We start from the raw sequence: 24331 nt of genomic DNA, 5'->3' as shown, positions 1-24331 counted from the left end.
TGAACCACCTTGCTTAACCGCTCTGCTTAACCGCTGTGCTAACCACCCTTTTGCTAGAATCAAGATCGCAATCTACCTACCAATCTTTATCTATGCGTTGAGCTGACTTGGCATACACCACATCTCGTGGGGACATGTCCTTCTTAAGAGCTTCTTTCTCTATAAGTACAGTAACACTATTAAATTTAATATTAAGACAACCAAATGCCACATTGGCAAAGGCAATATTGGATAATCAAAGATTATTTCAGAACATTCGTTGAACTACACGCTATACGTCTAGGATATAAGAGATTCATTTTCTGGATACACAGAGTAAAGCCCAAGATGCGATGGCGTGCGCATATCAAGAGTGACGAGATAGTAAATAGATTTGTGCAAGTCTTAGCTTCCTCGATATCGTATGATCACCGAGTACTGGTCCCTAGCACCACGGAGAGGTGCTGCACGTCGCCAGGGGGAGCACAAGATACACCTCACGGGGCTCAGGGCAATGAGGGAGAGCACACATTTTACCTCATGTGGCAATGAGGGAGCACAACATTTACCTCACGGGGCTCAGGGCAATGAGGGAGCACAAGATACACCTCACGGGGCTCAGGGCAATGAGGGAGAGCACACATTTTACCTCATGTGGCAATGAGGGAGCACAACATTTACCTCACGGGGCTCAGGGCAATGAGGGAGCACAAAATACGCCTCACGGGGCTCAGGGCAATGAGGGAGAGCACACATTTTACCTCATGTGGCAATGAGGGAGCACAACATTTACCTCACGGGGCTCATGGCAATGAGGGAGGGCAGGAAGCCTGCTCCTACTCTCCGATCATGGGTGCATATCGCTCTTTTATCTATTCCCACTACGGCACTTGACAAATACCATTAACGCAACACCCAGCCTCGCGGGAATGCCATACCCGCACCTCAGATGATGAGGTACTCAGTGTATGAGGTAAATTAGATCGGTTGCGGCATACTTTGTCGTTCGCACATACATTGTACTGGGTGGTCTTCACAGTGTGGTCAGCTAACTTCGTGATGGGCGGATCCTGAGACCGCAGGACAACCATTGATTCAGATTTGGGGCGGGGCCGTGCGAATCAAATGCGGTTCACGAAACCGGCCGTTTGACCGCCATCATATTTCAACATCTTCGATAATCTAAGAAGTCATAGTCAAATGGCTATCTCGAAGTGAACTTGCTATGTACGGCAATTTTGCAAGTTGTGTTGAATTACCTCGCAATGGCGTGTTACCCCGATTCCTGTTAATTCGCCCTTTACCCAAGCTACCCTATGGCAACTAAAATAACGAACGGCCAGCATGAGAATCGAAAATCATCCAGCTCTGCCTTTTTTATTATTATTGTTATTATTATTTCTGCTATCTCTTTTTGCCGCGCCGGATGCCTAGAATGCCTGCAGTAACGTGATCCACCACAAGCATGAAATCGCGCATCCTTCCACCCACGTTCCCCCTTTCGCCAACCTCCTGCTCTCTTTTCTGAACTATCCTGGACGCTCTTCCAATTTTGTCTCATTCTTTCAATGTCGTCCACGCAAATCCTGCGGTCAGGGAGGCAACCAGGTGGTTACGAAGCACGATTCTCAAGCTTGCTGTGTCGAGAGGAACAGCAAAAACCAACAAGTATGACGTCTCGTCTTATGCAAGAGCAGCGCCGACTCAAAGAAACCCCTGATCTTACAGCCCTTCCAAAGGATGAGAAAGGTACTATCATTTGCGGTCAAGGCCCACGGGCGAGATGAATGGTGGCTGAATTGAAGTTCACTGCAGCACAGGATCCTTCGCGGTCGACCCAGCAAACCCCAGAGTGAGCTCTTACCATGCAGGTGGCTGGCTTTATTGTGCTGACCTTGCTATTGGCAGCCTTCACGAGCGCGTCAAGTGAGTTCCACAGCTTTCTTCATGATCTGGCAGATCCCTGCTCCGGTACCTTGCTGGAGTCGGAGTCTGCTTTCCCAGCGAAATAATCAACATGCTAACCAGAATGGAAAGGAAAATTGAACACTTTATCAATAGCATTACACAGGATGGCTTCGCCGACGTATTGACCGAGAACAGGACATTACTGAGAGAAACCACAGCTCTCAAAGAGAGGATCCAGGAATTAGAGGAAACAGTGGAGAACATGAAAGCCCGTTTAGATGGACTGTGCAAGAGTAGGCAGGTTTCTACCTTTCAGGAAAACCGAGCGCGCAAGAAACGGGCAATGCTCAATGGCGCTCATTACTCGGAGAAATGAAACGGTAGAAAGACGCTGCTCTAGACAAGTCCCACGTTCAATTTATGGTTAGCGACAGCTCTTTGAATATATTATCTGTTCAGGTTTCCCCCAGCCTAATGGCAACCTTGTTACCAGCCAAGGTAAGAAAACTGCCGCCGCTGGCGGTAAAGCTAGCTGCTAAAGAGTGCACAATTATTCCTCAAAGCACTTTCCCTAACAGTCATTTACTTCGGGAAGGACGGGAAGTACATAGACAGCGGGGCTCTGCCAATGTGAACCATGGAGCTGCTGGTGCCCTGTGCGCGGCGGATACTAGAAGTAATATCATTGTTGTACATGGACTAGCGATATATCCCGTCGTAACGCTTACGCCATGGGTTAGCAACTATGTCTAGGTTCAGATATGCCGTACTTGGGACAGCATGGGAATCACGCTACGTTTTCTTCCACGACCAGCGTAGTGCACCGTAGATTTGTCTCAAACTGGCCCTCCCGTGAAAAGCCAGGACCTCATTGTCAATATTATTAGACAAATACATTGAAGCGTGCCAGGTGAATAGGGTTATGTCATTGAGTTGTATGCAGAAGGATTAAGTGTTGAGGATCACAAGATCGCAACTTTCCGTGACCCCTTCGTAGCAGCTACCATACGACGTACAAATTTCCGGAGGTATGAAACACGTCGCGAGGAATTGGATCTCAGAGTATGTGGCAGTCGGATCGTAGAACCTATCGAACCATTAGCTCTCCTGGCCCATCGCCAAAGCTGCCATTATATCTTACCTGGTAGTCTCTCGTTTGCACTAGCCAAGTCATCTGTCAAGCGGCGGCGTTCTGAAATGGCCAGCTGCTCCAGAGCATGGATCAAATCGCGAGTTTTTCTGCGCGAGCCTCTAGGTGCGAAGATTGGAAGAGACGGCAAGCAAGATCCCCGAGCTTCTATGTGTCGGACTCGTGGCGGAAGTGCCCCCGAGCTTGAGGTCTCAGACACACTTTCCTGCATGGATTGAAGGTTCCGTAAGAGGTAGTTCTGTTTGCATCTCAATGCCTCGCCCGTCCGTTCCACGCCGAACTGCCTGAAGTATGCCCTGGATCTTTCCTTCCAAGACATCCCTCGGTGCTGATGCAGCCAGAAAATCAGGTTGCTTTTTTCCCATGAAGACCAGGCGATTTTGTCGGGTTTAGGAAACTTAGTTCTAGACATCTTGGTGACGACCACTGAACAAGGACGGCAGTGAAAGAAGAGTTATTGCAAAGATCAGATGCAATAAGAATTGTGAAAGGAATTCGGTCGAATTTGGGCGGTTACAGGTTTATCAAGGATGGGAAAGCTCCACAGCGGCCTTGTTGAATTACGGTCTCAACGGTGGTTGTGGGCTTATCGTACAATACCCTATTGGTCTCCCTTAGATGCATCCTCGGGGTCGGTCTTTGGCTTCTGATGCCGAGGGAGAACGGTGACTGCGAAAGCGAATAGAGTTGTAGAATGTTGCCGCCCAGCAATTTCGTAGGCTGTTCAAATTGGCGGAGGTAGCCTGCAGTTTTGTGAGGTCAACGTGGTGGTCTTTCACTATACTTCACCGGTTGAGAAAACGGTCGATGTCCGTGGTCAATTGTCGCCTTGGGAATAATTATCAGGTCCAGTCATATTTCGGTTGTAATTTCGGTCATGGGCACAGGCCTCTTCCAAATAGGCTATGGCTTTTCACGATGATCTGCGTGTAAAGTGAAGTCTTCCAGGATAAAATAATAAATATACGAAATGAATATTAGTTTTAATATGAACGAGAAAGTTTAAAGGAACAATAGTATATGAATAAAATCTAGTAGGATAAAAGGAAGATAAAAGAGAACAATAAAATATAAAATATAACGATAAATTTGCATCTGGTGGGGCGTGAGACTTGGGGAAAGCATAGGCCATATTCAACGGCCATGACACCTGATGAGAATCCCTTCCTTTTTTTTTTTTTTTTTCCCTCTTTGAGGTATACTCGGAGATTTGACAAAAAGAGGGCCCCCTGCGGAAATGGATTAATTCATTATTCTAATAATATCGGAGATACTGCGCTCAGGTACTTATTGCTATACTTGCTGGGGTACTGGTCACCTTTCACTTTGGATCTATAAAGGAGCAAACCCTTTTATTCTTACTATCCCCCGTTTCTCGCCTCACAGTTTTTCCCCAAACCCTCTGCCTGACCTACTTCAATACCGTAGAAATGGGTATTCAGAGAACTAAGGCTCATGGCGGTTCGCAGCGATATATAGACCGAATGACTCGATTGCTTTCATCAGGCTCACCGGAGCCAAAAAATACTGGGAGTCCCCCCACTTCAATCGTCGGCTCTGAGGACGACGATTGGTACCCCCAGACCGATGGATCTGACGATGATGGCAAGGCTACCTTCCTGGATGAATGCAGTGATGGAGAGGAGACTCAGGGACAAAGGGCAAAGGAACGGGTCAAAGAGCGGCCCTTGGGAGGAGTCAGATCTGTGAAGTCCCTGAACCCTGAGTATCTCACAGAGTCGATGGAAAGAATGATAGAATGTATGACAGAGTGAGTCTGAAGCTACCCTTACTGTGAGATATCGCATTCTAACGGCTCGAATTAGATTGGATGTACGGGTGCAGTAAGGTTCGCTTGGAGATAAAACCAGAATCCCCACGCTGACCCGCTTCAGATCTAACGCAGACTCGCTCACGGGCCAGGTTCTATGGAATCAGAAAATGCAGCGAAAGTTTGGTGCCATGGACACGTTGAGAAAAGAAGTGGCTGCATTGAGGAAGCAAGTGGAGGTTTTATCGAGCAGGGATGCAGTCATAGACCGAGAGACCGTGGGTTCGAAGCGTCAAAAGCAGTGAGAGAATGTCAGTCAACATCGTACATAAAGTCCCGAAACGAAATAGTAAGGATTTTGTCTCCATGTGAGGAAATTCTTTGGCCTTCTCCTGGCGTTATACAGAAGGTCACATGCCGCCCTCAGCCAAGTTCCGCGCTAGAAACCCATTCGTGACGTACTATTATATCGATTTATTATCGTGAGGGCGAATTCGGTCCTGCATTCATTGCGAACAATTACGGGCAGATGAATCAAAACCACAATGCTGATTTTAGACATTCCCGGATCAGTCTAGACGGTAGGAAAGCTCTACGATTTGTCCGGGGAAAGCTCTGTCGTGCCCGGATCGAACTAATATGAGCCATTTTCCTTAGCGTATCCACCGTTCCCTACAGTTCCATGCACGAGGGGTAATTTTATCATTTTCATCAATCAGCCAATCATGTCCAGTCAATTATGTCCGCGAGCCTCAATGTCGCGGCGGTATACGGCGAATCAGAGCGCGTCTGTCATCAAACTTTTAACGCGGGGACCATTGTCACTTACTCCCCTTTTCGTACCGCAACGCTCCGACGAATCTCGCCTGTTGTTTGCATAGGACTTATCCGCGTCGCCGTCAGTCCCATCTCGCTTGCGCTGTGATGAGCATATGGCCGTTATGGGGTTTTAGAGCTATCTCAGCTCCGAGGCGGACCACTGATCAATATGCACCCGAGCCCAAAAGGGACTAGCTCTTCTCTTGGGAAAAGCTTGATTCGCACGGGATCTACAACCTGCACAAGGAAAATCATACAGGTACCCATGTCCGCACTACTTTTAGTATAGAATTAATTATCACTTGAGCCACGCCTGCCGAGGTTTCTCCGCTAGGCCAGGCTTGAATTCCAAATACTTTGGCGCAATCAACAAAATGACACACCTTTTATAGCTAAGGCTGGAAGCTGATGGATGAAGTCAGTGTGTCTGTGGTAGATCCAGAAGATCATGTCGCACTGACTGTGCACAATGCATGCCATGGGACATGAAAGCTGGCGTTCCGTGCCGACTAGGGCCGTCCGCGGCCCGCATCGCTTCCATTTTCCCCCTTTTTGGCGCAATGTGGCACTAGTCCAAATGTGGTCAGAAAGAAGTGACTCTAAAAGAGAAGTCACTAGGCTTATTTACGGAGACGTGCACGCGTACCTATAAGCCTCAACCCAAACCCAATTTCGCAGGCGTCCTTTCATCCCTTAGTGCCATCCTAATCTCACCCCTTATGTTGAGGACGATCCATGGGCAGCGCCCAACGAATTGAAGGCTACTTGGCCTGGCGAAAACAGCGTGGTTCAATTCAGTCTGAAGTGCGGCCACATGTCAATTACCCCGGTTTTTGATCCCGGATTGCGGCGAACATCTTCTGTGCACTCTTTGCACTTGGAAAAGATGCGTCTAGACTGCGTTACGGCTTGCCCGGGAAAGTACTATGTGCTCCACCGTACGGCAGATCGAGCCCCGGTTTCACCCTTTCCCCTGAATTTGGGGGCCGAGATTGCATCATTTGTTCTACGTCAGGCAGTGACATACTAAGAGGAATTCCTTCTTGAACCCGCTCGTCCGCAATCAACTAAACAAGTCTAAATCACCATATACACGTATTGCCACATAACGGGCGGCTATAGCTTCACACAGTAGCATCCCTCAACCGAGATGAATCCACACAAGCTCCCCAAGATCCTGCATTCCGCGTGACTGTCTCACCATCGGCTCCAAAAGGACGATTTGCGGATCCGTTAGGTGGATACGAGGATTTCTGGAATCTGACGCTGATCTCGGATTTAGCCTGGACTGACGGACACGCGCGGCCGGTGCGATGCAAAGCTCCTGCCCAATCATTGGCTCTGATCGGCCCATATATTTGCAAGCGCAATGACAGATTTGGAGTCAGTTTGGACCAAGCTGTTTGAGACTGCTTAACAGATTTCAAGTTGGCACGACAGCGGTAGATCGGGACACACGGACCGTGCGCCATACCTTGTGTTTCCTGACTCAGACACTAGACCCAGCCTAGCTTAAGTCGAAAGACCAGCCATCTGCATTACGATTGCACTTCCTGATAGAAACGCGTCAAACAGTCGTATAGCCGCCATTCGACAAACTTTCCCGTATTGAAACAAGGCGCTAGCCCAACAGAGTACCAAAGACAAGGGTATTATAGAGGAGTGCTGTTTTGGGTTTAAGCCTACAGCCGGGCTAGTGCAATCTGGGATAATGGGCAGGCATATCTACGGTTTCAATTGCGACACTCGAAACTATCATTCTCGCTTAGGCATTCCTAAATCGAATCACCTTGATCTGCGGCGAAGGCCCGTTGACGGCATGGGATTAAATGGAGTAGAATTTTACAAACTCGATCTACGTGATCCGCGATCTAAGGAAATGATATGACCGTATAATCATAGTGGCGGGAAATACCCATGTAACATTTTCCTTGTCGTTCCGCTAGACTCGGGATATTCTAGGCAGTTATTTTCATCCGTCTACGACTTTTTCGGACTGATGCATCGAACACTGGATGTTTTATGTCTAGTTGATGTAGTCGCACTGCGCCGATGATGTTATTGCTAATTTATGTTCCGACTGGCTACCTGAAGAACTCCGGGACTCCGTCATGATAGCAGACACTTTCTCTTCACAATTGTGCTATATATTGGCTACCTTGCTGGAGAGGTTGCTGGCTGAACTGGACCGGTGCTTGCTGGAGAGGTTGCTGGCTGTATTGGATCGGCGCTTGCTGATTGGTCGACGAAAGGGTATTCGGTAGTGGATAGTTTGGGAGCGAGTTGGTACCAAACGAGCCCATCTGCCCGTTATTGACTGGCCAGGAGCCTTGTAGCACATCAGATGTAGGTAAGCCAGCAAATGCAGACTTGTTTTTCTCTGCATTCTTCTCTGCCTCTATCTTCTTCTCGAGCTGGTTCTGCGCATATTGAAAATAGCTGCTGACCTCCAATAGTATGGGCAGCACATTATCACCGGTCGTGCAACAAGCCTGTGCAAACTGAAGTTGTTGTTTCAGACTAGATATTTGAAACTCAAGCTCTTGAATCTTGGCCAGATTCCGGTCATCTTTGTCACTCAGATGGCGAACTTTTGTCGTGGCTTGGGCATTGTCCTCCTCTAGTTGCTGTATGGATTGTGTGAGCTCCTCCCGCTCTTTATCAGCGTCCTTGAAACCCTGCAAGCATCGTCGATGAACAATCCTCCAGTGCTTTCGTTTCGGGGTCTTTGCTATTGGCGAGGTGACCTGGATTCCACATTGGGCTGAGTATACTTGCATTCACGGGACAGTGATGTCAGGACATACCAATGGTGTATAAATGTGTGCGCCTTGAGTATCTGACGAAGCATCATCATCACCGGCGATAGGATGGCGGATAGTATGCTTGGGAGCGGCATGTGACTCAGAACGGCCTTGACCAGTACTGTTGAGGGCTTGGCCTGCCGTCCTTCGGGAAGGCATATCGAGCGTCAACACTGTGAAACGGATTTTTTGGCAACAAGTATTGACTCTTCAAGTTTGACCGCTCGGGAGGCCATCTGAGCTTTTATAGGTCTCCAGTGTACGAGCCAGTAGGCAAAACAGGTCGGAACGAGGTAGCACGCAGCCGGACAATGTGGGCCGCAGGATTGTAAGGTTGACTGTTCGAATGCCCGATCATTGGTCCATGTTGACAACCGGCCCGTAATAACGGTTATCTTGTAGTTTCACGATATGGTTACATTTGAGGGGCGAAGGTCGACCGTTCACTTCTTCCTTTCATGCTCTCTGGGGACCGCTAACCATGAATTAACCGGTAGGTGTCTCAACCATGATCACTTTTCGTTGCGTATGATTTTTCTGCGGTCAGGCGTTGAGCACTTCGGGACGAAGTGCACATCCTCAATAAACATAATCCTCAAAACCTGACCATGGGCTCATTTAAACGGCCCAAGCTTTGCCAGGGCTTACGATTTCACCAGGTACCCCAGTCGCACTTTACGCGTATGTTATTATCTACCTTGCCTTTGGGTTGCATCTATAGTCTCCTATCCCATGTCTCATTGGCGTACCATTTCGTATCGGGATTAATTTGGACAGCGGGAAGCTAAAGTTCATTTAGACATAAACGGAATGGCAATGAGTCTTTCAAGTGAATTTAGGAACCGATTGGCTTAGCATATTCCTGAGACGGCATATTTTGGCACGTACTGTTCGCCGCTAATTACTCAAAAAGCTCTATTAGGCAGCGCATATCGCGCCGAGCAGGAACAGATTGGTAATGAGATGTTCATTAAGTCTCAAATTATTCACTCTGTACAGGTACATCGAGCAGTCCCCCAATGACCCTGATCTAGAATATGATACACACCGTAAAATTATGCGGCAACAGTAGTAAAGCACGCGCAGATCCACGTTCGTAAAAGACGGATTTTGGGCGATCTGTGGAAATTAGGTCTTGGGTCGCCCGAGTCTGATCGCGGGCCACATAGGCTGCCCCACCCAATCAATCGATCGCGACTCAATAGTGCCGCCACTCAACCAGATAGCAAGAATGTATTGTAGGGTATCACGGATTATCCCTGTCACGTAATTTCGGTTATGGCGTGGTTAGAATTCATATCCCGGACGCGACTTGTCTGAGTCTCGACTGTGGGGCACACGTTAAGTCTGTCACACGCGGCACTGGCCCAGTTGACCGTCCGTAACGGGCTTAGTTTATTGTTCTTTCTGTCATAAAGATACGGTTCACTTCATTCCCGAGCAGACAATATCTACTCGCTGTCAGCCGAAGAAGGGTTGTCAGTTCGGCTTGCATAGGGGTTTCCTAATGAAAATGCGGTATTGGACTGACAATGTACAATAGCAGACCAGTTTTCTTCACTATTTTCGTGGCCGAGACATGGTCTGGTGCACTGCATAAGGTATTGGGTGAGGTTATTGTTGCATTAGACAATGAAGTCCTCGGGCTCTCTCCAATAATTCAAAATCGGGACGGTTAACCGTATATGGTCAACAGAGCTCATAGAGATCGTTCAAGGCACGCAGGAGGTGAGCCTATTGGAGCTCCAAGTGTCTAGCTGGAGGCTGACCATTGGCGTAGAGCTATAAAAATAACACAATATCCTCTGTTGCTCGAGTAAGCTTCCTGCTGCTTGCGTCAAACCCATCTGCTGGTTACTGAGCACCTATCTTGTATTTGTTAGAATGGATTCCTCGGTAGGCAAAAAAACCGCTTTCAGAAGCCGCTTCTAATTCCAAGATAGGAATATCTCCGAATTCTCGCGAGACTCGACAGTCGAGCTGTCCGGGCAGAACGAGCCCAGTCCAAACTTGAACAGGAACTGAGCGCTTCCAAGGCAGCCGAGAAGCAAGCTACTGAGGAGTTGGAGCATGTATCCAGACTAGCGGATATCTTCTTTGAACTCAGCCAGAAATTGGGAGGCGTGGTGGATCATTGGCTGAAGGAGCGAAGTACCAGCCAATCCAGCCAAGAGCCGGAGTCAACAAAGGTAATGCTTGATGTGTTGTTGAAACAATTGGAAGCACGCGAGTTGGGCAATAGCGGTGAGAATTCCGGTGGTGACTCGGAAAGTGGTAGCACAAGGCCTGCGGAACAGTGCAGCTAAGTCATGGCTTAACGATGGTTCACCGTGCATCGTTCCTTGTTCATGTACATTGGTCATTATTTTCGAAGCGACCAGGATTGCTTTACTGCTTGTTCCCGTCAAGAGCGGTCATAATTACATGTATATATCATATTCAGTATGCTCTGGCACTTGAAACGCGTTTGTTTCTACAATGGCATATATATGTGCTGCCTTGCCCTTAGTTCGGTTTGCAGTACTTCTTCCCTTGAACCTTTTTATTACATATCATTTATTCTGATTATGGAAATTCAACTGACTTTCTGTCAGAAGCTGACGTGGAAGCTTCAACATATTCTGGGAGACAATCTTTCCAAGTCTAGCATCCCCAACACGCTACCCCGTGCTGAACTACTTCTGATACCCTTGATGCTGCATTTGAATGGGAACGCATTCGACGATCGGCAGCTCCATCGCCAGAGTTGCTCGCTAAGGAATGCCAGAGACAGAAGACACATCCAGACAGCCATGAGCTCGGTATGTATTTTCAATGTGGATACTATCTCTTACATCAATACTAAATCACATATAGCTGAGGATAAAGATGGGAAGGCGAAGGGGCTGCTCCTCAACAAGCCACCAAACAAGCCAGTCGTTGGTGGGAAGCAGGGCTGCGGGACAAATAGGCAAGATAGGGGTCAGTGAAGAGGAGCATTTCATAATTTGTTTTGGTTTATTCCTGGGGGCGCTGGCTGAAAATAATGAAATATTAACAGGCAAGACGGTGTAATGAAATTTTGGTTTGGTTTCCAACATCTGACAGAACGACTGCTGGCTTTCGGATTGCTTGAGAGTGTGTTTGTGTCCCTCGTCGAAAGGTTACCGTCAGTTGCTTGTGGTGTATAAGAAACGATTGTCAGGATTTAGGCGTCAAAATGTACCCGTCTGTGCCGATTTTGTAAGAGAAACTAGTTGGCCAGCGTTGTGCCAGCGAAACGGACCGGTGCCCATCCTTCTGGATTTGAGTGGTTTCCTCCGTCTGACTGGCTTGGGCATATAACTGCTTCATCCATCTTTGGGCGCACCTTCTGGGTCGGGAAGTGTGACGCCTGCATTCTGGACATAGCATGTACCTTGCAGCCTCTGCGAGTCTCGTTTTAGGTGGGTGACCGGTAGGGAGATCTTGGAACATCTTGAGGCATATCGCTCCGTTTCTTCGCGAATCCTTGGAAACAGGATTGTTGCAACATACTCCATTGTCTTCAACCCATCGGCACCCCAAACGATGAGTAGGGTCGCCAATAATTTGGCCGAGGATCGACTGAAGATATTCAGAGCTCCAGTCCATATTGGTGGATAGTCAAGAGGATGCGCAGTAGGCACAACGCAGATCAAAGGGAAGAAGATGTTGAACAGAGCAAGTGAGGAGGCTCATTGGTCTTCAGGGACACATCTTTTATATTAATAAAGTGCTCCGAACGCACAGTAGAATCGCTCGTGCGACCGGACGGTCCAAGCGTCTAGTGAATTGAAAACCCCAATCGAGTTTTGGTGGTCATCACTACAATCAAAGCTTATACGTTGCACGTGCTGAACGCTTTTTGTTTCTCCTAGAAAAGCCGTCCTTGTTCGTTGTGTAAGCATACATGTAGCCAACAGGTGTCCACTTTTACCAACGGCAAACGACTGCTAAGTACCTAGGAACGAAACTCTGGTTCCTGGGGCTCAAATATGGGTTCCTGGGAGTCCCTGAACTCCCAGGAATACCCATGCCGTTCCTGGGAGCACCCATCCGGTTTCCAGGAACACATATTCAGGTCCCAGGAGACTGAGTACTTCTAGGAGCTCAACCATCTGCCCTGCGAGCCAAGGACCTTTTGATTATCGCCACCCATGTCACTACACAACCTCATGCATAACAAATTCTGGTAACAGAGAAGGATTACTATAAATGCTCAGATGACTCTTTAGCAGTTTGTCTTTCAGTCGCCACCACCGCCTTGATACATTCCTCGCCTCTCACCCACGTACTACGCTCAAGATGTCAGACTCCCAGTGGCTTTGGGACCCCTTGACTATCTGTCAGATGGGGCCCCTCAGGGAAAATAAGACGTGCTGTGGCATTACCAAGAAAGGAGATGCTTGCCAGTTGATTGTGAAGAAAGAGACCTTGAAAGAAGGTCGGCACAAGTTGAACAACCTTGCACGAAGCCCATTCAACCTTTCTACACTCGACTCCCAGTTAAGCGACATCGCACCCTTCTTCCTCTGCAAACAGTGGCATCGAGCACGTCAGCACGATGATATTAAACAGCAATGGTTCAATGCAGCCGTGCGTAATCAGACCGATGCACAAGATTCCCCGCGCCAACCTGTTTCACAAATCACCGGGGAAGAAATCGACCGAGCGCAACAGGAAACAGCCAGTACTGCCTTGGAGCCAGACGAGTTTCCTCCAACATGGGGTAGCACATGGCTAGATGTGACTCTGCCTCCTGGTCGGGATGTCACACCAGACATGCTTGCAATGAATCGAGTGTACTGGGATGTTTCATCGGATGATCCGGCCATTCTATCCATTCACAATGAATACGGTGGACTACACTCCCTCCAGATTCACGCCGTTCGCCAAGAGTCCTGTCCAGATGGTGAGAAGTGTTCAATTTGCCTCGAGGGAGATAGCGATGAATGTGCCATGTTACAATGCGATACATGTAAGGGGGTGGTTCATTTGGGGTGTATGGAGGGATGGCTCGCCCATCGATTACCGGGAAATAACACCTCTTGCCCGCCACAGTACGTATCCCATCACCCTCTGCTACCCGGTTCATTCACTAATACAGATACAGTCGATGTCATGGATCGTTCAGTGCTCTCTTACGCTCATCCGCCGTTGAAAATACTACTGCCGACTCGACAGCAGAAACACCTCTCGATGCCACATACACACTAGAAGAAGAAACAAGCGTTCCAACAACACCTCCACAGCGTCGGTCAACCCGACCTACCCGGCGTTCAGACCGTCTTCAGGTCTCAACCTCATCTCTTATTCGTCGATCGCCTCGATCGAGACGGGTTCCCGATCGCTTCCGACCATAGTGTAGGCTTCAGATAGACGAGAGCTGAGTGATGAATACACGAGATCATTTCGTATAACGCATGAGATTCGTCCTGGGGCTACGTACACAGAATTCAGCACCGTCGTGAGCAGACAGAAACAGTAGCGGATCTTCAATCTCATCGAGGATGCATGACATTAAACCGGTTGCAGTTTGCGGCGCAGTGCATGAGCGAACATGGTTGGGCCGTTGCAGGGCCGGCTCCACCGCGTGATTTATGTCTAACCGCAACTTGAACGCTTGACCACTAAGGAGGTTGGACAACCGTGTACACAAACAGCCATGCTCGCTCGTAAGGTTAGTGTCAAGCTTCCGCAGAGAGTCAGCCGTAACCTTCCATCTCTGCGACCTCATTATAACATTATAACTTAATGATTGTCTCAACGTCTCTGGATACAATTTTTCTACTGCTCAATGTAGCATTGAGCAATACGACATTGCTTGGATACTTTAGAACCAAGTCTGCCTTCTCGACACATTTCCTTGCGAGATGAATTCAATCCAGCCCCAGCCCTCTCGACCTCTGTGGCTTGACGGAACGCCCAATTTGGCAGCGTTGAAAGGAACACCTCGTCCTTCTGCGCCGCCTTCTACGCCCCAGCCCGATCCAGCGATAGCCCCTTCTACTCTGGCTCTGCCTCGTCCATCGCTGCAGAAAGATCAAATCGAAGTTCGGGTAATTCAGCCAGTCTTTCAAGACCCTTGGCAGACGTATGAGGCGATCGTGGTGATTTTCCAAGGACAGTCTGTCTTTCTGGCCCGACACAGGGAAAGCAAAGCAACACTTGTCAATATTCATCTTTTGAAGCAACAATTCTCATCCGTCAAGCCATTGCTGGAAACAATCAGCCAGATATCTCACCCCAGCTTTCTAGGCCTGGTAGCGTGCTATTGTTGGGAGGAGCAGGTATTTCTGGTCCGGGAGCCAGTGGAGCTCTCGGTGAGTCACATCCTCGCATCAAGGTGCACTATCACGGAGGGGGAGATTACTGCAATTGTTCGGCCGGTACGTGCTACTCTCAAGGGTCGACATGAAAAACCAAACGATGCTCATGCCCGATAGGTCCTCGAAGGAATTCAATATCTGCGCGGCCAGGGGAGAGCACTTGCCGCCTTGAGTGCTGACACTTTGTTACTCACGGAGTTCGGTGGTGTCAGGATCGGTGAGTGGATATCTGAGCATAACTGGCGGGATCACGTGAGCATGAGATGCTGACAATTGGCCATGTGGCAGCGGGAGTGGAACAAAGTTGCCAGATCGATGCAGCCGAGATGGACGCAGCCACAATGAAGCTGTTTGCTTTGGCGGAGGTGGTGGAGAGATTGATCATGAAGAATCCTTCGCAATACCCATGGAGTGCCGAAGTAAAGAGTCTGCCTGACGAGTTGAAGAGATGCAATTCACCGGAGACGCTACTACGCGTAAGCCTTGACCGCCAAGCCCTTCGAGTCACCTGCTGACCAATCAGAGCAAACCGTTCGAGCAATCGGGGGATGAGGGCGAATTGAAGATGCTGGTGAACGCGGCCAATAAGACTGCTTATCATAATCTAGAATCGTTCAAGCGCATATGAACGTCGTGATGCGTTGTTGTGGAGGATATCAGTTCCTGTTGTCAGCTGGCTGGCGATACAATACAATCGGGAATGTTTCGTTCTGCGGCAGATGGTGCAGAAATTGGGGGCAATTTGCAGCTCCATCTGAGGAGATCGCTCGCGGTGTCTTCCTTGGTACAGCCAAACGTCATCCATGTTTCACTGACTAGCAAAGTACTCACTACGATTACTGTTACCGCTGGATATCACCATATACTTCTGGCCCCTCTTAACCTGAATAGATTTGTCACTACCACTGCCTTCGCCCTGCTCTATAGAGACCAGATCCATTGGAAACATGATCTTTATTATTTAGATTCTACGGTCTTTGTGCATTTAAAGAACGGTCCAGATTTGGTCCAGCTAGAATAAAGAACAGCCCCAAATATGATGTAGGTACCAGGCGATGACATTACAGACCCTAGCATGAGTTTTGAATGATCTGTCGACCCATAGCTGACCGATCTGATTTTATGTCAAGACAGTCCTAAATGGCGAGTAAAGCGGCTTACTGATTTGTCCGATTCGGGCATGGCACATTGATCCTGACTAACAGCCTCCAAATAAGGTTCTTTCAGTGCACATTTAGATGGCGATCAAACGCACTGGTTCCGTATCATGGTCTTCATCTTCAGGAATATCGAAATATACTTGGTCACGTGTAATCGCTCGAGCCCTACTGGCGGTATGGTCTAGCCATGTTAGGTTAGGCGCAGTCTGCCCAGTGGAATGTCTAGTAGCAATTGCTTCGAGCTTTGAGCACAATTACACGATCAAACCCTTGCCTGACGGGACTAGGCTCTGGTGGTATTGCTGTAGTACCTATACGGAAGCATAACTTGTGTTCCGCGTACAAGTGCGGTTGGCATAACAGATGCAACAAATTCGTAAAGGGTGACCTCAGATATATATAATGCATAGTATGATTTGAAGTTTCAACCACGAACCTAGTGAACATGGCAGTCCACGGCCTAGGCAAGCCCTTCGCGCTCGCTACCTCCTGCCTATGTGTCATAAATCCAACATCCGCATTTTCACACGTAAAAACGCGTCGTTTGCCTGGTGATAACCGCGTTGCGATGGGCGCAAAAGGATATTTCCCAAAACGGGGGTTCAACTTTGGATCCACTCAACAGCACCCATTGGCCGGAGCGCTCGTAAGTTAACGCGAACACGCGACCACATTGTCAGTCAAGCCACCTCGTCGCGTAGCGGAGCCTGCGATATTCCTAGCGCCATGCTGTCTGTGCTATTACCAGATTCACCTTGTCTGCATCCATGCAAATTTGGCATGCTCCGCTCCTGGGCTTGATGATCCTGTAAAACCTGCATAGCTTCGGTGATCCCTTTTGTGACACGGACCAACTCGTCTTCTAGGTGAGTTGCTCGAGATGAGCTACTATCCAACTCGTCCTGAAGCCGACGAATTTTTGCGTGTAATGTGCGATTCTCGTCGAGGGACTCCTGGAGATGGATGCTGATGCGGCCGAGCTCGTTCTTCATTCGATGATTGGCGCATTCCAACTCGCGGATCTTTGCCGTAAAAGAGCCGCTTTCCTCCTCGTCAGCACGGGCTGGCCCAGACTATATCCAACTTTAGTATTGCATTGGCCAACTGTAGGGCTCGCAAGGCTCACGTCTTCTCTTGGCAGATGGTCTCGTTCTAACTGGGCAACCTGCAGCGTCTGCGGAGTAACTGCCTCAAGCGACCAGCCTAGTTCTTCGCAAATGGACCTGTACAGGCCGACACTTCCACCGCCCAAGTTCGACTGCAACAGGCTCTTCTTGGATTCCGTCACCGACCAAGCGTATCCATCCCCAGCCGATGGCTGTAGCCGGACTTGGCTGGGAGCGACGACAAGGCCAAGTCGGTCATCTGACGCGAGTTAAGTTTCGCTCATCAGGCGGAGAGAAGACCATAACATACTAATATGGGCTGCCAATGCCTCACGGCACTGTTGTCTGAAGAAGGCGCGCTTCTCATTGCTTGTGAGAACCATTATTGTATTTGATCCTTCAAACAAGGCTCAACCCCTTGATATATGTTCAGGCTAGGCGTTAGAGATCGTACGCCTCGACGACTTATCGGCTGAAGACGATCTGATTGTCATTCAAGCATGAACACCATGAACACCCCGGTCGGGCCCACCGGTTACCGATGACCACAGTTGACCGTTGGAAATTGTCAACTGGCTATGAAGTTTGGGCAGTGTTGATTCAACCACGACAATCGTAAGCAATATTCGGCAGATTTGTAACTTTAATCTAGAGAATTAACTCTTTCGACCATGAGTCCCCTCATCCATTGCAATCCAGCCTCGCTCTCGGCTGATTTATCTACGTTCGCTTCTGCCGTTTGTTAGACCAGTCAGGCAGCCCTTCCATCCGAACCACGGGTAATGCGGCCGCAGGATTCGGGTTCTCCCCCGCGGGAAAGATTGGCCTGGGAGGAAGCCCGTAAATGGCTGGTCTTGTGTTCTCAGCGACCATAGGAAAGTAGCGTGACGAACAATCCAAGTGAGTGAACTCCACCAATTTACTACCTTGGCCTATGAGCCGCTGAGCGCAGCCACATGGAGCATGTCCGCCTGGACAGATGACTAGGAAAAAAAGAGAATAAGATGCTTGGAATGAGCTCACAGGATGGCTGACAACTTACCTCTGTTCACATGTAAAAGCCCTGAGCTCAAGTCTATGCACTTTTCCTTGTGAAGAACCACAAGGTATGTCTCTTGTTGGCCATAAATCCCAAATGATTCTGTCTCGCTGCTTTCCCAGCTAACCACCAACATCCCCGGTAGAGACTGCTTCAGAATGACTCTTTGTGGCATCAACCGAAGCGCGTGCTTGACATGCAGTACCCTTTGCATTTTGGGTAACATCATTTCGTGTACCGTTTGCATTTTGCTGCGGTAGGAGATAGGCGCGGTCGAGAAGACCGTCGCTGATAACATACTCAGGACATTCTCAATGATATGATCGCAAAAGACCACAGCGTCCTTTGCTGCCACTTCGCCGGAATCTTTGCACGAATATTGCCGGTGCAACCACTCGTGGTGGATGTTCAATGTATCGCGTTTTGAGTCGAAAAAGTAATCGACATCCACCATGTTGCTTTGTACAAGGCGTATCGTCATGTGCTCCGTCTGTTTGGACATAGCTATACATGCGCGCACAGCTCTCAGTATCGCCCCCGCGAACGTCGATTCTGGCGGGGCGCATAGCTCCGCATCCCTGAACAGCTTGATCTGCTCTTCTTCCGCCGTTCTTATTGCTGAGCCTGGGCGCAGAAGATCCCAAAGCATTCCAGGGAGCATGGTTGGTTCCTTTTTCAGGATTTTGGAGATCATGGTAATACCCTGTACAATGTCATTTCACCGCAACTCTGACTCTAGCAATCTTTACCACCAACCTTAACATGGCATTTCTCGCCGTAGTAGAACTTCTTGTTATTGGCTTCATTCAGCAGATGCTCCCATATAAGTTTCCTCGTGGACTCTTCCAGCAGCTGGTCGGCCGACTCAACATCGGCCGCTTGAGGGAAGTTTCGGAGGAGATTGATGTAGATCGGGAGCATGGCCGTCTGGTGCATTTGAATGGCAGTCTCCCATATGCGCCGCACTATGTCAGCTTCTTCACACTTGTCAAGCAGACTCTGTCTATCCCGACTGAACTGCCCTTTTGCGAAATTGTAACCCAACTTGAACGTCCTGGAAGCAGATGCGGGAAGAAGCATTCCCTTGAGGTAGACCTTGCCCTGGAATCTTGGGTCCAGAATAAGGTCTCCGTGTTCGGTTTCGATAATGTGCGAGGGATAAGAGAGACCGCGGACGTCCATCGTTGTTTCCATCCATTTCATCAAAACGTCAAGTGGAACTGGCTGTGCAGTTTTGTCGCGCATTGTGCCGATTTCAATGGTGACGTCCCTGTCAATGCGAGAACGCAACCGAGCCATATCGTCAGTCGCGTCTGTCTGGGAGCCGGCATCAGCTTTCTTCGACGGACATATCACGCAACAAAAGCGCGATCCGGATTGACCCTGCAAAGAAAATCTCCAGTGGCAGTTGCTTGCAGCAATCTTCACCTTGTAACCGTTTCGGGTCATCACCAAGGCTGCCAGCTTGAGTCCTTCCCCATGACATCCTGCAAGGTTAGTTTTGCCTTGTTTGGACGTGTGCCCAAGCTGCAAACTCTCTGGCTGAATTTGAGCACAAGGGTTCGCCAAGGTGACGCGACCTGCTTTCTTATCATATTTGATATATCCCAAGGCCCGACGACGCTGATGTGGTTCCTTAGGGTCTGGTACGATGATCGACACGCAGCCACTTTTATCTTCGTAGTACGGCTGGAAATCGAGGCGGTTTAGTTCGAAATGTTCCAAGATGGCGTCCTTCCTATCTCACGTTAGCGTGGTCGGGAACAGCCTGGTTCACTTACCAGTTCTGATACAGCTCCCGAAATGCAGCAGCATGATCCCAGTTTTGCACATATCTTGGAGAGATAGTGAGTGTGACACTCATCTGACGCTCCCAATTCCGAGCATCCTTGTATGTTTCGATTGACTGCAATTCGCGTTCGAGTTGCTCGTTCGCCGGTTTCTCCACCTCGCCTGGCAAATAGTCTTCGCTCTCGCAAGCAGAATCACTTGGAGGTAGGTCCATCAGAACAGAGTATGTAGAGGAGTCGGATAGGTTTAGGACGCACCCTGCATATCCGAATTACTGGGAATTGGCTGGTGCTTTTATAGATGGGTAGTCAGTCAATGATGGTCACGTGTTCTAGCCCAGATACGTGAGGCCCAGTGGCCCTCCAGCTTCTGATGGTTTGCACCCAATGAACACTTACCCCTCAATTTAAACGCGACTTATCAACCGTTCAAGTCCGATTTTCACCCGCCCTATACATGGACTACCCGTTTGCATGTCTCTCGGTCGTTGTGTCTTTGCACCGCCATGTTATATTTCCAATCATCAGATAATTGCACCCGGTTTCAAAGTGACGCCCTTTATTGACTGTCAATTAGAGAGCGTAAGGGGAAGTAAAGCTAGCTCCCAAGATGCAATCTATCATCTGACCGTACGACACTGTGGGACGGTGAAGCGAAACTCGGAAGAGCGTACGATCAACTTTCTTACGCCGCCCAAGTATGGGCCGTGCCGCCAACTACAATCTTCATCCTCCTACGAGCTGTAAAGTGAGGTATGACAGATTAGGGACATGCGTTGAACGTGCCAAGGAATACTTTATGGGAACGTAAGGTCATGGCGACGATAAATAGCATCGGGAGCCCCAGTCGAACCATCATCTCTCGCATTGTCCGAAATAATGCCTGCCATCTCTCGGCAGCCAACGCGCCGCGCGGTGGACGAACTCGACGCCATGCCCTTACTTGGTCGCCGCCCTAACACGCGACCGTCGCTGAAGCCTAAGGGTGTCAACAGCCCGGCTAACTCAACCTTGCAGCGAGACCAGCCGACGCTTCGACTGCGGCTTCAGCAGAGATGCTTGAAACCAGAGACGTGGTGGACGTCACTTACCGCGTTTGGTGCACATGGTGATATTTCTGGGCACGTGCTGGAACACGAGAAAGCCATTGCCGTATAAATAAGCATCATATCAGGCCCAACGCACGAGGTATATACCCGCAAGACAGGTATTCAGAAGAATGGCGCTTACAGACATCTCAATTTCCATTCAGATAATCGAGGATGTGCCATTCCAAATCGTCCCTGGCAGCAATCTGGGCAAGTCAGTAACTAGCCAGTCTGTCACCAGCATATGCCCTGGCTCATGTGCGAATACCAGGCCATCAATCGTTGTGCCCATCTCCTGAACAGCCACTTGTGGCGTCACACCACAAGCCTATCTGTTTTGTCAGTATTAATCCATGGTAATATCGAGTGAACTCACCCAGAACACAGGGACCTCTCCCTTTTGGAACGTTGGGGGGTCGCCAAAATCTGGACGCGAGAGATCATTTATTCCCAGTTGTAGAGCTCCGTCCCATCCCCAGGCGATAGGTTCACCGTGCGTGACAAGATATTGACGGGTTACCGCACGTACTCTTTCAATCTCCTCCGGCAGGTATGGTCGCATAGATACGACACACTTGCAATCTGTAAACACCCCAGCGGGTAATAGTGGGAGATGTGATCGATACATCGGCACCATTGACCCTGTCACATGGTGACGTGGGGTCAGACCAGCAGACCTCAGAGCCTCTTCAAAGGAGAATGAGCATCCAATCAGAAATCCGACATGGTCGAGACTCCATCCATTCAGGACTTCATTGCGACTCTCAACTTGCTTTCCGTGTTGATAGACCCGGTACAGAGGAAAGTCCGTTCGCATGTCGAAGTCTTCGGACTGAATACAGCCCGCTGGTTGAACAACATTTGGGTTACCTTGGACTGTAACCCCGAGCAGAGGACAGGCCACTGGGTTGCGCAAACAAAGATCATAGAAATCGCTAGCGTATGCAGCTGGTAGAGCGAGTAAGTTGGCTTGTAAGTAACCGGGAGCAATACCAGCAGTGTTGGTGATGAGGTTTTCGCGACTCAGTAAGCGGGCTTTGAACGATTCGGACGGAGTACTGCCCATTTTGTGGATATGTATACATAAACTGCTCGAACTTTGGGTTTTATCAAGGACAGATTAAAGCAGCTCAAGGGCAAGACCGCTCTTTTCAAGTTTCTGACGACGCTAGCGGTTATACCTGTATGAATGTATTACGGAGTCGTGCCGTACGTATTGTGAAAGAGGAGAGACAGCAACACCATTCCAAACCGGGGAAAGAATCATGTCGTGTCATAGTACTAAGCTTGAAAGTGGCGCTGAAGTGGAGCTTCCAAAACTTTAGCAACTCTACCAGATCGGAAATTGAAATTCCGCAGCATGGGAACCCGCCGATGCATTCGTTCGATAAGAAAAATGTCGCCAATAGGCTCGGGATATTAGTTCAATACCATTACTCGCGCTCCCCCTATGGATGAAACCCCCACTTTCCCAAGGCCGTTTCTGAGGCTGCTCTATGGTGATCACAATTTGGATAAAGCCACTTTGCTAAATGTGGGGTCTTTGTTCACGCAATCAAGCTGAGGCCACAGAAGATAAATAGACTGTCAAATCCCTTCCTAGTGTTTGCAACAATCAGGGTACTGTCTGCTCCTGGTCCCAAAGAAAGGCGCAGCTTCAAGGATTAGCACGCAATCTGGAAGTGCTCAGCATTCGGGCACTACCTATAGTACATAGCCAGCGTCAGACTGCCACGGATTTTATTTATCGTCTTCGCTACGTCATGCCCGCAAATATTAACGGAAGTCCATTACGGAACGCCTTGGAAGAGGGACGTTACGCATTGGGTGTCCAGATGGTCATGCCTTCCGCACACGTTGCGCGTGTAATTGCTGGCATACCAGGACTTACTGTGAGTTTCAGTTCATATCTGGCGGTGAAAGGAAGGGATATGCAATAACATTTGATTGGAAAAAGTATGTGTTGGTAGATTTAGAGCACGGGGGTATGTCCGATACCGAGATGCACACAGCCATCCACTCGATAGCTCCCTTCGGCGTGTCACCCATAGTCCGGCTGCCATCATGTGAGGGGTGGCTTATCAAGAGGGCGCTAGACGCTGGGGCTCACGGTATTGTCATTCCAATGGTTTCGACACCAGTCAGTGAAACCCAGTTGGTAATAATCCTCATTCTCTTATACAAAGGCTGACCGAGGGCTGTCTCCCACTGGATACGCAGGAGGAAGCTGCCGCTATTGCCGCTGCTGCTCGGTTTCCACCGCAGGGGATTCGTGGGTTCGGATCGACTTACTCGCGAGACGCCTTTGGCTGGTCATCTGACGACGAGTATCTCACAAAGGCAAATGATGAGATCGTTGTAGCAATCATGATTGAGACACAAAGAGGCTTCCAGAACGCAGAGGAAATTATCAATACCAAGGGGATCGGTAAGGGTCACTTGCGTCTTCTTACAGGTAGGAAAATCTTCCATGCGTGGCTAACCTTTACTCACTTCTAAGACATTAAAATGACGGGAGAGACCGACATGTGTCTGTCGATGGGCTATCCGCTCACACAACATAACCCACCAGGAGAGGTGGTTGACGCGATTCAACGTATCACATACCTGGCCAAAGCTGCGGGGAAATGGCAGGGAGGTCGTATACGCCCTTCTACAGATGGAGTTCGGGAAATGATGTCTAAAGGGATCCAGATGATTGGGGTTGGCTTGGATGCTTGGGCATTAAGGGATGTTTTGACAGCTGCTGTTAAGGATGCAGAGACAACCTCTTAAAGTCTCTTCCAAGCGGACACTGCATTAGCTCACGTTTACGGAGCTAAGTTAAACTTTGCTAAATCATTGAAGCTGTTTAACGGCCTCGTTCCTTAATAATTTCAGTTATTCGTTGCGTTGGAGTAATTAACAAAGTCAAGTACATTCCAGTGCTGCAAAGATTGTTCAAAGAGTAAGGTAACTATGATGAAATATACTGGTCAGATTAGATGGAGCTGGACCAAAATCAATGGGATTACTATAGCCATCTTGCTTGGTACAGTCGTGTTCCGTAGTCTGAAACCGGTTACCCGCTTAAGCGGTAGGTAAAGGGTTTCACATTTTTGGAACACCACCGTATGCCCTAAACATCCGTATTTGCATATTCTTGTGCATACTTGAGAAAGATGTTTGAAAATCTAGCGTGTTCTATCAACTAAACAAGCCGTAGACGAACCTGGATCAACAAGGTTGAAGAGAAAATAAGGAAATTTTGTAGAGAGAGAGAAATTGGAAAAATTAATATAGAAAGCTGATATGGGCATCGGTCAATTGGCGTGGTGCTTGCTGCCATCGTCCATCCGTAATTACATTCTCGCGACCGGAGTCATATATAGTAAAAAGACTTAAAATT

General features: G+C 48.8%; 13 protein-coding genes across 13 annotated transcripts; 7 read left to right on the top strand and 6 right to left on the bottom strand.

Moving 5' to 3' along the window:
- Positions 1-1547: 1547 nt before the first annotated feature.
- Positions 1548-2263, top strand: N7446_014151 (uncharacterized protein; the record flags this gene model as incomplete). Its single annotated transcript, XM_058522890.1, has 3 exons — positions 1548-1728; positions 1800-1905; positions 2041-2263. 3 exons carry the CDS (start codon positions 1548-1550, stop codon positions 2261-2263), a joined length of 510 nt encoding a protein of 169 aa, XP_058364841.1.
- Positions 2264-4521: 2258 nt separating this feature from the next.
- N7446_014150 (uncharacterized protein) lies at positions 4522-5113 on the top strand (the record flags this gene model as incomplete). Its single annotated transcript, XM_058522889.1, has 3 exons — positions 4522-4808; positions 4864-4881; positions 4933-5113. The coding sequence occupies 3 exons, from the start codon at positions 4522-4524 to the stop codon at positions 5111-5113; spliced, it is 486 nt and encodes a 161-aa protein (XP_058364840.1).
- Positions 5114-7759: 2646 nt separating this feature from the next.
- Positions 7760-8590, bottom strand: N7446_014149 (uncharacterized protein; the record flags this gene model as incomplete). The annotated part of the gene is made up of 2 exons (XM_058522888.1): positions 7760-8374; positions 8435-8590. The coding sequence occupies 2 exons, from the start codon at positions 8588-8590 to the stop codon at positions 7760-7762; spliced, it is 771 nt and encodes a 256-aa protein (XP_058364839.1).
- A 1725-nt stretch (positions 8591-10315) lies between these two features.
- On the top strand, positions 10316-10737 carry N7446_014148 (uncharacterized protein; the record flags this gene model as incomplete). Its single annotated transcript, XM_058522887.1, has 2 exons — positions 10316-10327; positions 10375-10737. The coding sequence occupies 2 exons, from the start codon at positions 10316-10318 to the stop codon at positions 10735-10737; spliced, it is 375 nt and encodes a 124-aa protein (XP_058364838.1).
- Positions 10738-11663: 926 nt separating this feature from the next.
- On the bottom strand, positions 11664-12043 carry N7446_014147 (uncharacterized protein; the record flags this gene model as incomplete). Its single annotated transcript, XM_058522886.1, is given in 2 exon segments — positions 11664-11811; positions 11829-12043. The coding sequence occupies 2 exon segments, from the start codon at positions 12041-12043 to the stop codon at positions 11664-11666; spliced, it is 363 nt and encodes a 120-aa protein (XP_058364837.1).
- Positions 12044-12736: 693 nt separating this feature from the next.
- Positions 12737-13794, top strand: N7446_014146 (PHD finger domain-containing protein; the record flags this gene model as incomplete). Its single annotated transcript, XM_058522885.1, has 2 exons — positions 12737-13491; positions 13545-13794. The coding sequence occupies 2 exons, from the start codon at positions 12737-12739 to the stop codon at positions 13792-13794; spliced, it is 1005 nt and encodes a 334-aa protein (XP_058364836.1).
- A 510-nt stretch (positions 13795-14304) lies between these two features.
- Positions 14305-15388, top strand: N7446_014145 (uncharacterized protein; the record flags this gene model as incomplete). Its single annotated transcript, XM_058522884.1, has 4 exons — positions 14305-14820; positions 14878-14977; positions 15049-15236; positions 15284-15388. The coding sequence occupies 4 exons, from the start codon at positions 14305-14307 to the stop codon at positions 15386-15388; spliced, it is 909 nt and encodes a 302-aa protein (XP_058364835.1).
- Positions 15389-16600: 1212 nt separating this feature from the next.
- Positions 16601-17409, bottom strand: N7446_014144 (uncharacterized protein; the record flags this gene model as incomplete). Its single annotated transcript, XM_058522883.1, has 3 exons — positions 16601-16993; positions 17047-17285; positions 17337-17409. The coding sequence occupies 3 exons, from the start codon at positions 17407-17409 to the stop codon at positions 16601-16603; spliced, it is 705 nt and encodes a 234-aa protein (XP_058364834.1).
- Positions 17410-17746: 337 nt separating this feature from the next.
- On the bottom strand, positions 17747-18759 carry N7446_014143 (uncharacterized protein; the record flags this gene model as incomplete). Its single annotated transcript, XM_058522882.1, has 2 exons — positions 17747-18009; positions 18069-18759. 2 exons carry the CDS (start codon positions 18757-18759, stop codon positions 17747-17749), a joined length of 954 nt encoding a protein of 317 aa, XP_058364833.1.
- A 41-nt stretch (positions 18760-18800) lies between these two features.
- On the bottom strand, positions 18801-20070 carry N7446_014142 (uncharacterized protein; the record flags this gene model as incomplete). Its single annotated transcript, XM_058522881.1, has 2 exons — positions 18801-19803; positions 19847-20070. The coding sequence occupies 2 exons, from the start codon at positions 20068-20070 to the stop codon at positions 18801-18803; spliced, it is 1227 nt and encodes a 408-aa protein (XP_058364832.1).
- Positions 20071-20734: 664 nt separating this feature from the next.
- Positions 20735-21013, top strand: N7446_014141 (uncharacterized protein; the record flags this gene model as incomplete). Its single annotated transcript, XM_058522880.1, has 1 exon — positions 20735-21013. One exon carries the CDS (start codon positions 20735-20737, stop codon positions 21011-21013), a length of 279 nt encoding a protein of 92 aa, XP_058364831.1.
- Positions 21014-21103: 90 nt separating this feature from the next.
- On the bottom strand, positions 21104-22009 carry N7446_014140 (uncharacterized protein; the record flags this gene model as incomplete). The annotated part of the gene is made up of 2 exons (XM_058522879.1): positions 21104-21271; positions 21320-22009. The coding sequence occupies 2 exons, from the start codon at positions 22007-22009 to the stop codon at positions 21104-21106; spliced, it is 858 nt and encodes a 285-aa protein (XP_058364830.1).
- A 697-nt stretch (positions 22010-22706) lies between these two features.
- N7446_014139 (HpcH/HpaI aldolase family protein) lies at positions 22707-23718 on the top strand (the record flags this gene model as incomplete). The annotated part of the gene is given in 4 exon segments (XM_058522878.1): positions 22707-22835; positions 22847-23097; positions 23130-23371; positions 23444-23718. The coding sequence occupies 4 exon segments, from the start codon at positions 22707-22709 to the stop codon at positions 23716-23718; spliced, it is 897 nt and encodes a 298-aa protein (XP_058364829.1).
- Between the last annotated feature and the right edge of the window lie 613 nt (positions 23719-24331).

The sequence above is a fragment of the Penicillium canescens genome (genome assembly GCF_028828765.1).
Source record: "Penicillium canescens strain IBT 15451 chromosome Unknown utg000013l_segment0_segment0, whole genome shotgun sequence".
In the NCBI taxonomy this organism is placed as follows: Eukaryota; Fungi; Ascomycota; class Eurotiomycetes; order Eurotiales; family Aspergillaceae; genus Penicillium; species Penicillium canescens.
Note: the sequence above shows the minus strand (reverse complement) of the source record. Positions and strands in the feature narration are given on the sequence as shown.